Raw genomic sequence first — 14,783 nt, forward strand, 5'->3', positions numbered from 1 at the left:
GGTCAGTGTTAAATGTCTGTCGTGATTGGTCAGAGTGTGGTGTGGTACTGTAGTGTATGTACAGAGCTCTATAGAGACTAAGGGAGCTGGCAGTATGACTGAACCGGGCTGAAGGGTTGCACTGTGGCCGTTGACAGCGTGTTTCCCGGGCGGTTTGGGGTTGGGTGGGTGAAAAGGAGAGAGAGAGGATAGTTTCGTACTGTTGGGGTTAGGGTTAAGGTTAGCGTTGAGGTTAGGTAGGTAAGAGGACATTGTTGTACCGTGGCCGTTGACGGCGTGTTTCCCTGGGGGTTTGCCCTTCCTGGGCGTGGACTGACTGGAAGTAGACGCCACGCTGGCGTCTGGCTTCACGTCCTCGTACTCCTCTTCATCATCATCCAGCTCATCTTCATCCTGAGAGCTCCCAAAGTACGCCATGTTAATGGGCAACGCTGACGAACCTGGGGGAGAAGAGAGGGGGAAGAAAGAGAGAGAGAACAGAGAGTGTGACAGTGTTAAAACCAGTGAGAACCTCCCAAGCAGTTATGAGGAGAGAGAGAGAACTACTGCAGCCATCTGACAGAGTGTAATGTGCTGGCAAACATCAGTACTGTAAAATCACAGCATCCCAGAAAATATCATAAAAGAAAAACTGGTGATATTAAATCTCATGGTTTCTAAAACTAACTCCTCTCCTCCTCTCCCTGTGTTATAACATGCGTAACAATTCCCATTGTCTGCAGCATGTTCCAGTCTCTCTCATAAATTATACATGAGTGCGACCGGTGCATTATGGACAGACCAGAATAACTGTCCTCTCATTAGCCAGCTATACATCTGCATCTATTTGCCTGTCTGTCTGTGTCTGCCTGCCTGCCTGCCTGCCTGTCCCTGAACCTACACTGGAATACACTCAAATGTATCCAGCAAGCTGTAGCTACACCACGTTACATAACACAACATGGCCGAGGGCTGGGGCACTGGGAACACACACTAGATAATTGTATAAATACAGGTGAGTCATAAGTGCAGGTATGTTGATATGAATGATTTACACTGGAATAGAATGTCCATAGGGTGTGGAATACTAATAGTATTGACAGTGTATATGTCCTTATGTGGTCCCACACCCACAGTTCACCCTAGAGCAGCGATCACCAACTAGATTGAGCCGCGGGCAGTTTTTTTCTTGAGGGGATGGTCAGGGGGCCGAAACATAATTACAAATAATGTGAGACTGCAAATTGACTGCAACAGATATAATATTTGACTAAAACATCATTTCAAACCTTGCTTATACACTATATATACATAAGTATGTGGACACCCCTTCAAATTAGTGGAATCGGCTATTTCAGCCACACGCATTGCTGACAGGTGTATATATATATAAAACAAAAACGAGCACACAGCCATGCAATCTACATAAAAAAACATTGGCAGTAGAATGTATTAACTGAAGAGCTCGGTGCCTTTCAACGTGGCACCGTCATAGGATGCTACCTTTCTAACAAGTCAGTTCGTCAAATTTCTTCCCTGCTAGAGCTGCCCCGGTCAACTGTAAGTGTTGTTATTGTGAATTGGAAACATCTAGGAGCAACAACGGCTCAGCCGCGAAGTGGTAGGCCACACAAGCTCACAGAACGGGACCGGCAAGTGCTGAAGCGTGTAAAAATCATCTGTCCTCGGTTGCAACACCCACTATCGAGTTCCAAACTGCCTCTGGAAGCAACATCAGCACAATAATTGTTCGTTTGGAGCTTCATGAAATGGGTTTCCATGGCCGAGCAGCTGCACATAGAGCACATAGAGAAAGCTGTTCCATGGTCAGCTGGTGGAGGTCACAGTCCATTGTAGGATTGGAACCGCTGTAGGACTACGGTCTGGCCTCTTGTGGCCATTAGAGACACCAGAGGGAAAAGAAGGATGGTTTGTATGCATCACCTCAGTCTCTATTGTTATCATGACAAGTGTAATGAAGTTGTGGTTTATCGGTTTAAAGCATTGTAATGGTCTCCAATGAGCTTTGATTAGGCCTAAGTTAAAATGTTTGAATTAAGTTTGTTGTCAATCATTACATTACATTTCATGTATCATACGTTTATGTTAAAGTATATTATAATATATAAATGCTCATTCCTAATGACAGTGGGAAATATATGATTGTGTATTATTAACATTTACTAGATAATAAGTACTTTTAAAAAATGTATAAATTTAACTAACCTTCATTTGGCCACGAGGAGTAACCTGAAATTAGATGTTGTGAAGCTACAATTAGTCAGACATCAAACCAAAATTCATAATCAAATTAAAATGGATGCAAATCTATACAATCAATAGCATGATGTGAACTGGTTGCAGTCTATTGCAGAAAAGTGCGCTTTAAGCTAAGCATCATTAATCAGCGACTCATTGTTATCGTTACAATAGGGGAGCAAATTGGGTTTGGGTTACTTTGAATACAGTAATGAACTACAGTGATATATGGAGCCTTGACTCACACGCACATCATAATACAGTTAGGTGGCCTACACAAAACGCCACAATGCAGTCAGTACCCACAATACAACACCGCTTCGTCACGACAGGACTAAACGCCAGCGTGGCTAAACTCGATACTGTAATGATACTTTGACTAGCCCTGCATGTAGAGAGAGCAGAGATGCCAGTCCATTGTTATTAGGGGTCATTGTGTAAGGTTTAGGAGAAGAGTATAATGTGTAACGTGAGAAGAAGCCACGTCTGGACTAGGTTTGAGGTGATGGTTTCAGTCTGGGCTCCAGTCTGGCTAAGACCAGGCTGTAGAGAACTGGATTAGCTGGGTTCTGTATAAGCACTTTGTGACATCTGCTGATGTAAAAAGGCTTTATAAATAAATGTGATTGACTGACTGACTGTAGGGGAGTGTGAAATGTAGCACATCTGTGCCAGCTCGCCAGCTCTTTAAACTAGTCCTTTCTCCTGGTGACAGAGGCCAGGGGGACTTAGAGTCAACACACTCCCAATCAGCTCCAAGTGACCTACTTCATTAACAACATGGCTGCAATTTCTGTGTTCTCTGGGGTCACAGGGCCAATGGCTAGCAGGCCCAGGGGGTACAGGGAGTTGAAGGGGGACGGGAGGTTGGCGGGTGGAGTGGTGCATGGGGGTGAGGTCTCTCGTCCGATGGGTGAGGGATCTCTTTGTGGGGAAGTGAGAGAGAAAGAGGGGAGGATGAGACTTGACAATGTTATCCTGTAATATTTTCCAGGGGCCCAAAATAAGCCTGTTACTCCCATATATTTACAGTAGCCCCCAGAGAGTCAGAGAGTCTCTGGTCACTGGTGTCTGGTCTATGGCTAGGCTATGTCTTCAGCGGGTGGTTCTCAGACAGAGGGGAGCAGGGTGGTGCTGAGACTCCATCTGTCAGCTCCCAGACACAGATAAATATAACCCTCCCTGCTCCAGTTCTGTTCCCCTCCCTCCTCCCAATCCTCAATTATGGGCCTTTTCATGTGCCTCAGAACCACAGTCAAATCATAATTAAGGCTGAAAGTGTCCATTATGATTGTCATTTTGAACTAGATAGGCGTAATTACAACCAAAATGGTTGACTTAAAAAAAACTTTGTCCAAACAGCCAATCAAGAGCTTTAACTGAGAAAAAAATTACACAAATGTATAATCTGACTAACATCCATGTTAGCAAAAATTAGCACTTCTACTGGTCCTCGGGTATAGGCTACAGACCCTCAGGAATCTCTAGAGCCGGTGGGAAAAGCAGTTCCAAGTTGTGTATAAAAACAGCAGACCCCTAAGAGTCAAGTGTATGAGCTCCCGCTTCTCTTCGATGGAAGTAGAGGGCCAATCCCTGGCTGAATCCCCCGTCATAGACAGAGACAGTGTGTGGAGAGACCATGTCAGACGCTCTCTGCCCCCTCATACTTCACCACGTGCCTCGTCAGGAAGAAGATGGGTGGAGAGGAGGGGAGGGAATGGAAGACAGCGGACTGTGGCTTTTTCAATAACATTGTTTTACAGGCCGATGCAACGGAGTGAATCTGAGAGGATTGGGGATTACATCTCCTCTAATTTACATTCCTGAATGTCTGCAAATCCATTAACCCACGCTGCCCTCAGCTCCAGTCAACTCTAGGAGTCGCTGGCTAAATTTAATCAACCTTCCCTTCGTAACGCAACCACGGCCGCAGCAGCAGCCTCAGACCAAGACCAAGACCCAGACACATTCAATGCTCAGCCAGCCATGGCGCACACACACACATTAAGAAGTACCTGTTATGTAACATTGGACGAGCATATTAGTTGGTGTTACTCATCTACTATATCTGGCATTATCTCAGCCACGTGTGTGTGTGTGTGTGTATATACACAGAGGTAGGCTCAGCTGCGATAAGGAGGAATCAGGGATATTGTCACAGCCACTACCAACAATGACCCTCTCTACCCAAGACTACAGGCTACAGCCTAGGCTCTGTGCTGCCTATATCCAAGGCTACAGACTCAGAGTTACAGCCTACACAAGCTGACAGGCCTACTACCACAGCCTTAGAGACAGGCTGGCCAGCCTCCAAATGGATTCTGCCACGGATATAAAACTGCCGTAATAAAAGGGATTTGAGAAGGCATGTAGCACATAAACACGACTGGGATTCGCTCCGTTTTGTGTCCGTCGCACGTTACTCCACATTGCATCAGAACAGCCAGCCGTTTCCCAAGAGGGATTAAAAATATATCGTTCCTGTTTAAAAACCAGGAGAAAGAAACAGCTAATTATGATGCCAAGTCCCAGATGAATAAGCAGTGGAGATTACAAGCTCCTGGTGCTGTAGAGAACAAAAGAGGAAAACTTCTCCCCATGAAATCATGGTGGAAATGGCCTGCTTTCATAACCAGCGTTTTATCATCAGAAGCTTTTCTAAAGCGGTCAGACAGGGGGCTTGCTGGGTAAATGTGGCATGTTTGTCAGATAAGATAAACATTTGAGAGGAGCGGAGTCGTTTGAACAGAATGACCGTTTGACCTCTAATGTCTACCAGGAACGCCATTGATCTGTTCCAGAGCTAGAAGAATAGACCGTGTGCCAACTGCTTGCCTCCCTAACCCCTCCCTGTCGGCTCTGGGGAAAATACAAATAAATTGATACAATACAGTGTACGTGTTGGACTCAAACATAGCTGCCTGTTCTTGGGACACCACAGTGGAATCAGTGTAACACACCTAGCTAGCGTGAGCCACCAAAGTGGATTCAGACGTACAAAGCCCTTTGAATGAAATCAAAGGCCAAAATTGACCTTTGAAAGATAAAATGTTAAAACGCTGCTTCCTTATGGTTTATATCCATCTGTCCCCAGGACACCGACCGTGCACGTACATGCACACTCACACATATACACACCCCTGCGCTGCCCTGACATTCTTGCACGTCTCCTCTATGTATTGGTCTCTTCCACACAGGCCATTAAAGAGAAGGAAGAGAGAGCACAACCCTGTGTATGAAAATGCCATTAAGGCAGCATGAGCTCTGCAGAGGAACCAGTCCGCCTCTCGGCCGGGTAACAGGGCTATAAATAAGGCTGCCACAGAGACAGGGGGTGCAGCGGTCAACCAGGTGCGGCACAGTGGGGGGAAAAAACACTAGGAAACTGGTCAGGAGTTAGCATAGCATCCAGGAGTTGTCCAAAAATCTGAACAACAAGACATTTACTGGAACATTTTGAGAACAGATATGTTCCACTGAGAATAAGGCTGCCAACCTTGTCAGTTTGACTGATCTCTAATTACGTTACATTGAAGTGACATTGGCTTTTAAACACGAGTCTTCTTCATCTCTTCTTCTCCTCTGGGCCTCTCAGCTCCCAGCTGATTCCAGTTCTTTTTAACCTACTTCATGTAGCCAGCCGAGGTTAATGGCAATACCAAATTAATCTAATCGAGGCATTAGTCTTCCTAAAGGGCTATTTCTGTTTGTGATGTGTCGGGGGGACACTGTTCAGAGTTAAACACTCTCTGGGATTGAAGACCGCAGTAAAAGCCAAGGCCAAGGTTGTTCATAAAAAAAACTCCAAAAAACCTCTTTGTTCCTGAGGTGAGGCTATACTCCACTCGTTTCTCAATTAATTTTTTTGTGTTTCAATTCATCATGGAGGTAAAGAGTAAAGGGAAAAATGTCCATGATAGTGAACTTCTTGAGTCCTGTATAGCACTGTAGAAACCTGTTACACCACTACAGAAATGAGGTGATGTGGGATTTCCGCTGAACCCTGTAGCTGAAATGGTGCCCTGTTTTCCCTAGCAGGGCCGTGTTTGTGTTGGTGGGCGGCAGTGAGCAAACCAGGCCTCTTTGTGCTGAGGTACTGAGGTGTAGGAGCAGGGTTATCTGGCTCCACCAGGATGTCTGTGTGGGTGTGGGTGTGTGTGCAGGGGGGTGCTCAAAGCGGAGACTGTGCGTAGATAACAATATTCCTTGTTGAAACATTACCTGTAGACATGGCCAATGTGTAACCTGTGAGGACAGAATGGGTTTGGTGTTTGCCTTGTCAGGGTCAATGAACCTGGACCTCTGACTGAATTATTCCTGCTGCACAGCTAGGCCTGGATCTAGGTCAAAGGTAGGCCGGGAGAGAGGCCTGGACCTCTCCTGAGATGTGTAGTTGCTGAACTGAAGCCCTGACTGGCTGCTCAACTGAAGCCTTAGTCCTGACTGAGGTTAGAGAAACAGAGCCCTGACATTGGGCCCTGGCATTGGCCTGGTGACGAGATGCATGGTGCTAGGGTGACTGGGCAAGTGAGTGGCCGAATGGCCGACTGAAAGAGTAAATTAGTGCGGTGGGAGGATGAAGGGGTGTGGGGGTGGATGAAGGGGTGTGTGGATGAAAGGGTGAGATGTGAGGTGTGGACCACAAGGGCTCCAGGGTTACTGTACCTCTCAGGCAGAGGAAGGTGAGGAAGTCTTCAGTCTTGGGTTTCCGTCTGGAGATGTCTCTGATGTGAGCGGAGGGGGCGGGCAGGGCGGTATCAGACACCTTGACCGGGGTGGTGCTGGGAGAGTTGGGCTGAGACTGGGCAAACTTCCTCTGTGCTTGCAGTCTGGGCCTGGGAAGAGACAGGAGAAAACAGGATTATTCCCATACATCCTTACAGTTCACCCTGTTTTGTGTATGTATTTCATTTACACTGAACAAAAAATATTAAACGCTACATGTAAATTGTTGGTCCCATGTTTCATGAGCTGAAATAAAAAAATCCCTGACATTTTCCATATGCACAAAAAGCTTATTTCTCTCATTTTTTCCCCACAAATGTGTTTACATCCCTATTAGTGAACATATATCCTTTGCCAAGATGATCCATCCACCTGACAGGTGTGGCATATCAAGAAGATGATTAAAAAGCATGATCATTACACAAGTGCACCTTGTGCTAGGGACAATAAATAGGCCACTTTAAAATGTGCAGTTTTATCACACAACAATGCCACAGATGTCAAGTTTTGAGGGAGCGTGCCATTGGCATGCTGACTACAGGAATGTCCACCAGAGCTGTTGCCAGATAATTGAATATTCATTTCTCTACCATAAACTGCCTCCAACTTAATTTTAGAGAGTTTGGCAGTATGTCCATCCGGCCTCAAAACCGCAGACCACGTGTAACCACGCCAGCCCAGGACCTCCACATCTGGCTTCTTCACCTGCGGGTCCGCCGGGGTGGGGAAGCCATTTTGTGGGGAATAAAACTCATTCTGATTGGCTGGGCCTGGCTGCCAAGTGGGTAGGCCTATGCCCTCCAAGGCCCACCCATGGCTGCACACCTGCCCAGTCTTGTGAAATCCATAGATTAGGGCCTAATGAATTTATTTCAATTGACTGATTACCTTATATGAACTGTAACTCAGTAAAATCTTTGAAATTGTTGCATATTGCGTTTATATTTTTATTCAGTATAGTTTGGAAGCCCAGGCTTAGCTCAATAAGATCATGGGCCCCAGATTACGAGTTGCCCTGGATGGATCCGAACTGAGAGGTATAATACAAAGTAGGATCTAGGAGTTAGCCAGCTAACTTGCCTGAATATTCTGAAATACCTTTTTGAAGGAGGGGATAAGCCTGAAATGGGCACGTTCTAATGGACTCAACAACCAAAAACACATACTGTATCTTAAGATTTCTTAATGAACCAGAAAATCAAATTCTTTCTGGTTGTTTACCAAAGTTAGCTGGCTAACTCATTAATCCTGCTTTGTGGTATACCCCTCTGTTAAGCGGTTTAACTCAACTCTGGTCTCAGTTGTTAGTGTGACTAATTTAGTCAGTCTGGGCATTGGACATGATTTCACTCTCTTTAATAACACTGCAGTGGCCATTGACTGCAGTGTCCAGGGAGGCTAAAACAATGAGAATACTACTTCAGAATAACCCCCAGCAGCACCTGCCAGCAGCCGTCCACCTCATAATAAGACTTCTGATTTATGTTGACTCTGAATTGTAATTAAGTTCTCCATTAAAGCCAAGACCTCTGCAGCAGCTGACAACTGATAGCAAGTACAAAGGAGGCGTCAAATTGCCGACAGACTTTCAAAGCCAGATCTTTTTTCTCTGTCTCTCCATCTCAGATGCACAGGGCTTTCTTTGCTTTTCATTTATCTCTTTCTCCGTTTCGGCTCTCTCTGTCTTTCTTCTGATTCCACGGAGGGAGCAGGCTGACAGGATGGAATACTAAGAGCAGCTTGTCTGGAGATGGACCTAGTCACACCTCTTCATCTTTTATCACACACACACACACGGACGCACACACACAGCACCCTGCTTTTAAGAGAAGAGTGCCATTTCATTTCACCATCATTTCATAATTTCACCATCTCCTTGTTTCAGGGACATTTGATGCCAGATACACGCCTGTCTCATGGTAAACAGAAAAAGACAACGCCATGCTCATACTGCCTCCTTGTATACCACCACCCTGTTTGAAATAATCTCCCATTCAATCTGATGCTTGTTAGAGGAGAATGTTCAGGCCTTCCAGGCAGGTTGAAAGACACAGACAGCATCACTAATCAATTGAGACCACAGGCACTTGCTCCAGACAGATTGTGACTACTCGGCTGATTGTCTCATTGTGCTACATGTAGGGAGGGGAATGCTTCAAGATATCCTACAGTGATCCCCCCCCCCCCAAAAAAAAATACATGAAATTTGGCAAATTATGCCCTGAAACACCCACAATGTATTTTGTTTCCATCAAGCCCCCAGAACCTACAGCTCTCCAATTTCACTTCAATCACAAAGCAATACACAGCCTATATATCCCCAACCCTGACCAAATACCTTGAACAAGAAGCTGTGAAGAGATTGCATCGATACACACACACTGGGTTCAATGACGGAACAATCTGTTTGGTTCCTGAGAGAAGCCATTTTTCAAGAAGGATTCTGTATTTGATGAGCAGGTGCATCAGTATGATAACCAATCTGTTCTCATGCTTTAGATCAGCCAGTGAAGAGAAAAACAAAAGGTTCTGTTTCTGTTCCCCCTGGAAGGACCAATGGCTGCTGCAGGTCACATGGTTCAAACACCTGAACATGTCTTTCATGACTACAACACTACAACTCCCAGAGAGCAAAACTAACACTACAGCTTACTTAGGGGAGAACCAACCCTACAACTCCTTGAACGTGGACGAGGGTATTTAATGACTGCCTCCCAGACAGTAACAGGAGAAAAACATGGCTTTCAATAAACCCCTTCAGAAATATGATCTTCCTCCTTTCATGGGAATAGAGCCAGAGATAAATATGAGCCATTTAACTGGACAGGGTTGTTAAAGGTAGGATCAGTCAGAGACATAAAATATACCAGTAAACTATTAGAAGTGTCATGGCTCTAGACAGACCTGAGCCCCAATGAGCACTGTTGCTTTTATTGGAGGGGCTCTTCCTATATGTTGCCTATTAAGACATTCAACAGTGAACTGAACAACATTACTAATCTGGACCCTTTCCCCAGGAGGATGGCGTATGGACCATCTACAGTCAGGAGTGTCATGGCACCAAGTACCCACGATGCCCAAAGTGTCATGGCGCCATGTACCCACAATGCCCAGTGTTATGGCACCAAGTACCCCAAAGGTCATAGCACCATGTACCCACAATGCCTGGCAGGACTCAAACTAATAATTTTGTTTAAAATGCAAATCTCCCTACATCAGTGATAAGTCAACATGAACCCAGCTCCTTATTGGGACCAGACGGAGACGCACCAACAGACACCAAGCCTCTCCAACTCAGAGCCTCTCTGCAGAAAGGTCTCGCTGACGCACAAACTTCTCAACACTGTCACGTCCATTATCTTTCAAAAATGAGCAGAGGGACAATTTGTGATGATATGGATATTTTCTTAACACCAGCCCTCTGTCAGAAGTGGGGTAAAACTGGAGCTGCTTGTTGAGGCGCTGTCCTTCTATAGGGTTTAAAGACATGCTATGTCTGGCGTTTATTACCACCATGCACCACCTAACCCAGACATTGACTAGCTGCCTAGGCACTGCTCTACACACGCCTAATAGAGAGATAGGGAGCGAGAGGGAGGGAGAGCAGAGCAGAGCACCTGCAGTAGAGGCACAGGCATACAGGGGATGGGGGATTACTGCAGGATGTCCCCTTTATCCCAAGCTAATCTTCCTCCTCCCCCTCCCCGCTCTTCAAAGCTGCCGTTCCTCTGATGTTACATGTGCTTCCACTCTGTATCATTGATTAGCACTCAGACAGAGAGGGTTACCCAGCGCCGTAACAGAAACACTGCCTGGATTCCCCTGGCTAAATGAAGGGAGGAATGAGGTTCTAAACCACTCCAGATGGAACACATGGTCCTAATAAACTCTACCAGCAGACACAGCAGCGCTCAGCAGCTGGAGAGGAGACAAGACTTTACCGTCAGACGCACATGCAGGAGAAAAGACCGAGCGAGAGAGAGACCGGGAGAGTAATGCCAAGGTAGGCTAGCAATATACTAGCAATATTAAGTTAACATTTTACATTTTAGTCATTTAGCAGATGCTCTTATCCAGAGCGACTTACAGTTAGTGAGTGCATACATTTTCATACTGGCCCCCCGTGGGAAACGAACCCACAACCCTGGCGTTGCAAGCGCCATGCTCTACCAACTAAGCTACAGGGGACTACAGTTAAGCAGCAGTAATGGTTATTGCGTCCTTGTTTAAAAGTATTGATCGACATCACATGAACACAGCCACGAGAGGAGTATGTAGCTGATAAACTCATGAGCTTAGTATCCAGGTAAAACTAAAGCCACAAGCTTTGTGTCCAACATTTCTCCTCACAGCAGCACCATTCTCCTTGAACATCAACACCATGGCTGTCAATACAAACATTATGACTCTGGAGGAATCAAATGACTAGGATACTTAGGCAGGGGGTTAGGGTCAGGGTTAGTGTAAACAGCGCTCAGGGAGAGAGCCACTCTGGCTAATGTGTTTTTTGCTTTTCTGTCTTGAGTGTTCAGCTCTTGGAGAAGAGATAGCATTGCATTGAGCTGACTGTGTGACCTGGTGACCCTGAGACCCCCCCCAGGGCTCAACGCTCCCCTTCCCCATGCAATAACAGGTCATCGGTCAGAGAAGCACAAAGACAAGACTACTAGGGTGATAGACAAACAAACATACAAAGACTCTTGAAGTCTGGATCACTTGAATTTCATCTAAGAGTCCATTACATCTATTGCACCTTGAAACATTCTAACTTTACCATTGTGTGGAATCTGCTAATGCAGAATAACCTTGATAGTACTGCTTGATGCAGATCCATGCTGGCTGGCAATGTTTTCTAGTCTATTCACAACCAAGACTAACCAAGACTTCTGCCACGTTCAAAACAACTGGGAACTGAAATCTGACTTCCGACATCAGTGCATTCAAGGCAACTGGGAACTCTGAGAAAATGTTCCAACTGGGATAAATAGTTTTGAACGGTCATCCAACTCGGAATTCCAACTCGCCACTCTTGCTAGAGCTTCGACTTTCCAACCTGAAGATTGCTGACGTCATGATTTTACCTCGTATTTTTCCGAGTTCTCAGTTGTCGTGAACGCACCATAAAAGCCATTTCTCTTTTAATGATGTAAAACAGGGAGTGTTGGCGAGTATGCCAATGTGAGTTACCACAGACTAACAAATATATTGGCGCAGTGTTGGTGTGTGATGTGTACACAAGGCTTAAAATGACTCCTACACAATGACTTTCACACATAATCCACTTTGCACATCATTTCATTAAAGCAACCTAAGCCTACGTGTTGCATAATGCATTAATTGTGGGAAGAGGGGAGGTTCAAACCTGTTCTGTGTCCACTATTGCGCTTTAGTATAGTAGCATTATACTGGGACGACTATTTCTCTTTAGTATAGTACTACCATGATACTGTGTCCACTATTGCTCATTATTAGAGAACCAGGGGTGGGAAAAGTACTTAAATGTCATACTTCAGTAAAAAGTATAGACACCTTAATAGAAAATGACTCAAGTAAAAGTTAGTCACCCAGTAAAATACAACTTGAGTAAAAGTCTAAAAGTATCTGGATTTAAATGTACTTATGTGGAAAAAGTACTCAATTGTCATACTTGAGTAAAAGTAAAAAGTAACAATAAATGCTATAAACCAGACGGACAGACAGGGGCACACTCCAACACTCAGACATCGTTTACAAACGCACTATTTGTGTTTAGTGAGTCCGCCAGATCAGAGGCAGTAGGGGTGACAACGCATTAAATTAATAGGTGTGTGAATTGGACCATATTGCTGTCCTGCCTGAGCATTCAAAATGTAACGAGTACCTTTGGGTGTCAGGGAAAATGTATGGGAGTAAAAATTGTCAAAAATATAAATAGTAAAGTACAGGGAGATTACTGGACTGACCCTGGCCTCTGACCTCTAACCCGATCTTGGCGGCCATCTTAAATCACGCTAAGCCAGGTCAATAACCAGCAGGCTCAGAGAAAAGCTGTGTTATCACTGACATCACTTTAAAAATGAGGACCAGGTCAGAGGACACCTATGACATTATCCATGACATCACAGGCTCTCTGATTGGTTCTGGCCACGGCCGTGGAACATGGGCGATGCCACCCAGTCCAAATCTGATTATGATAGAACAAACTGCTGAATAGTTTGTTGTGATGGTGCAGTTTTATTCCTTTGATACGCCTATTGTTTTCAGTGAATACAAGCAGCCTGCAGAGAATAGAGAAACTGGAACAAATACTGTTAATGACAATGCCTTGCTCCCGCTCTGGTCCCACCTACTGTCCTTACTGCTTGGTAGCAGGGTATACAATATCACAATGTGTGATAATACACACTCCTCTGCTCAGCAGACAGTATTGTGATAGAGTTTATTCAGAATGCTGTGTGACAGTATGTAATGCAGGGATCATCAACTAGATTGAGCCGCGGGCCGCTTTTTTCTTGAGCGGATGGTCAGGGGGCCGGAACATAATTACAAATCATTTGTAGACTGCAAATTGACCGCAAGAAGCCCAAGCAGATATAATCATTTGACTAAAACATAATCATTTCAAACCATGCTTACATTTGTATTCAATCACATCTCTATTACGCATGGGAATACTTTGGAACAGATACCCACAATTAAAATCATGTGGAGTTGATTTGCTGGTGTTTTTACAGTCTTTCATCTCCACTTTTGCTCAGAAAAATTGGGGGGGCCAACAGAACGGCAGACAAAGGCAGTGCGTTACTAACTTGGCATTCATTAAAACACAAACAACAAGCAGCTCAATGAGCTCTACTTGGCTCCTGCTACTGAGGAGAACTGGCCTCAATAAAATCCCCCTAAGAAGTGGAGCTTTCCAACTATGGTCACCTTGTGTTTCCTACTCCAGCCTCGGTGGTGGTGCTGGGAAGGGGAGGGGCAGAACATCTCCAGTACTTGGCAGGGTTCTAGGGTCCTGGTGCCTGATCTCCAATCTCTGTGTCCTGGGAAGACGCATGCCTAAGGACCCAAACGCCTCCCTGGGACCGCCCATCCAAAACCATGCACCTGCGCCTCCACTCTCCTCCCCCTTTCCTCTCTTGTTCTTGCGTTGCCAGGTGTGAAAGGTCCTGGCACCTCCTCAATCAGCCACCCTGTTATAAAGCGGCGTGGGCTGCAGATGCCAGGGCCAAGAAGTCATCCTCCACACACACACACTCCCCACACCAAAAGGCCTGAGCTATTGCCAAGCACTCGGTGAGCCGGCTGCTCATTAAGAGAGGGAGAGAGCCTGCTTTTATTCCAGCATGAGAACTAATGAAAACCACCAAACCACTCTAGTGAGCACAGGCATGTTGTTGACACAACGTCTGTCTGCTTCTCTCCCTTCCATCTGTCCATCTTGTTCTCTTGCTCTCCTTTTCAGGTTTGCCAGGCTTCTTAATGACCAGCTCTGCTGGACTATTAAAGAACAGGTACAGCAAGGCCAGGTACTGCACACTACCACACACACACACACAGAGAGAGAGGAGAGGAGGGTGAAAAGAGGAGAGGTGGAGACAGGGAGCAGAGGAAACATGCGATGGCTGGCTACACAGAGAAGGGTCTCATGGTGAGTGAGATTACAGAGCAGATCTCTGTACTATGGCTGCTGCAGTACAGCATGTGTATATGAATATATATGATTTAATGTAGCTGTGAGTGTGTGTGTCAAGCAGTGTATTTAATCCACAGTGGCTGGTCTGTTATAGACCCAGGACCTGCTAGTTGAGAGGGAATCGCTCCCAGTCTGAACCCACCAG

The 14,783-nt window shown here is 45.5% G+C and overlaps 1 protein-coding gene across 3 annotated transcripts in view; it reads right to left on the reverse strand.

The window, feature by feature from the left end:
* Window positions 1-14,783, reverse strand: part of LOC121586509 (protein Jumonji) — a 90,641-nt gene that overhangs the window by 23,704 nt on the left and 52,154 nt on the right. For 2 of the 3 annotated variants that reach the window (XM_041903241.2, XM_041903240.2), the window contains 3 exons: window positions 6,904-7,073; window positions 2,206-2,229; window positions 261-440 (listed from right to left, as the gene is read on the reverse strand). In XM_041903241.2, the coding sequence (XP_041759175.2) occupies window positions 261-440; window positions 2,206-2,229; window positions 6,904-7,073 (374 nt within the window). The remainder of the gene's footprint in view (window positions 1-260; window positions 441-2,205; window positions 2,230-6,903; window positions 7,074-14,783) is intronic. The other variant, XM_041903243.2, reaches the window with a different exon arrangement.

This window comes from Coregonus clupeaformis, chromosome 17 (genome assembly GCF_020615455.1).
Source record: "Coregonus clupeaformis isolate EN_2021a chromosome 17, ASM2061545v1, whole genome shotgun sequence".
Classification (NCBI taxonomy): domain Eukaryota; kingdom Metazoa; phylum Chordata; class Actinopteri; order Salmoniformes; family Salmonidae; genus Coregonus; species Coregonus clupeaformis.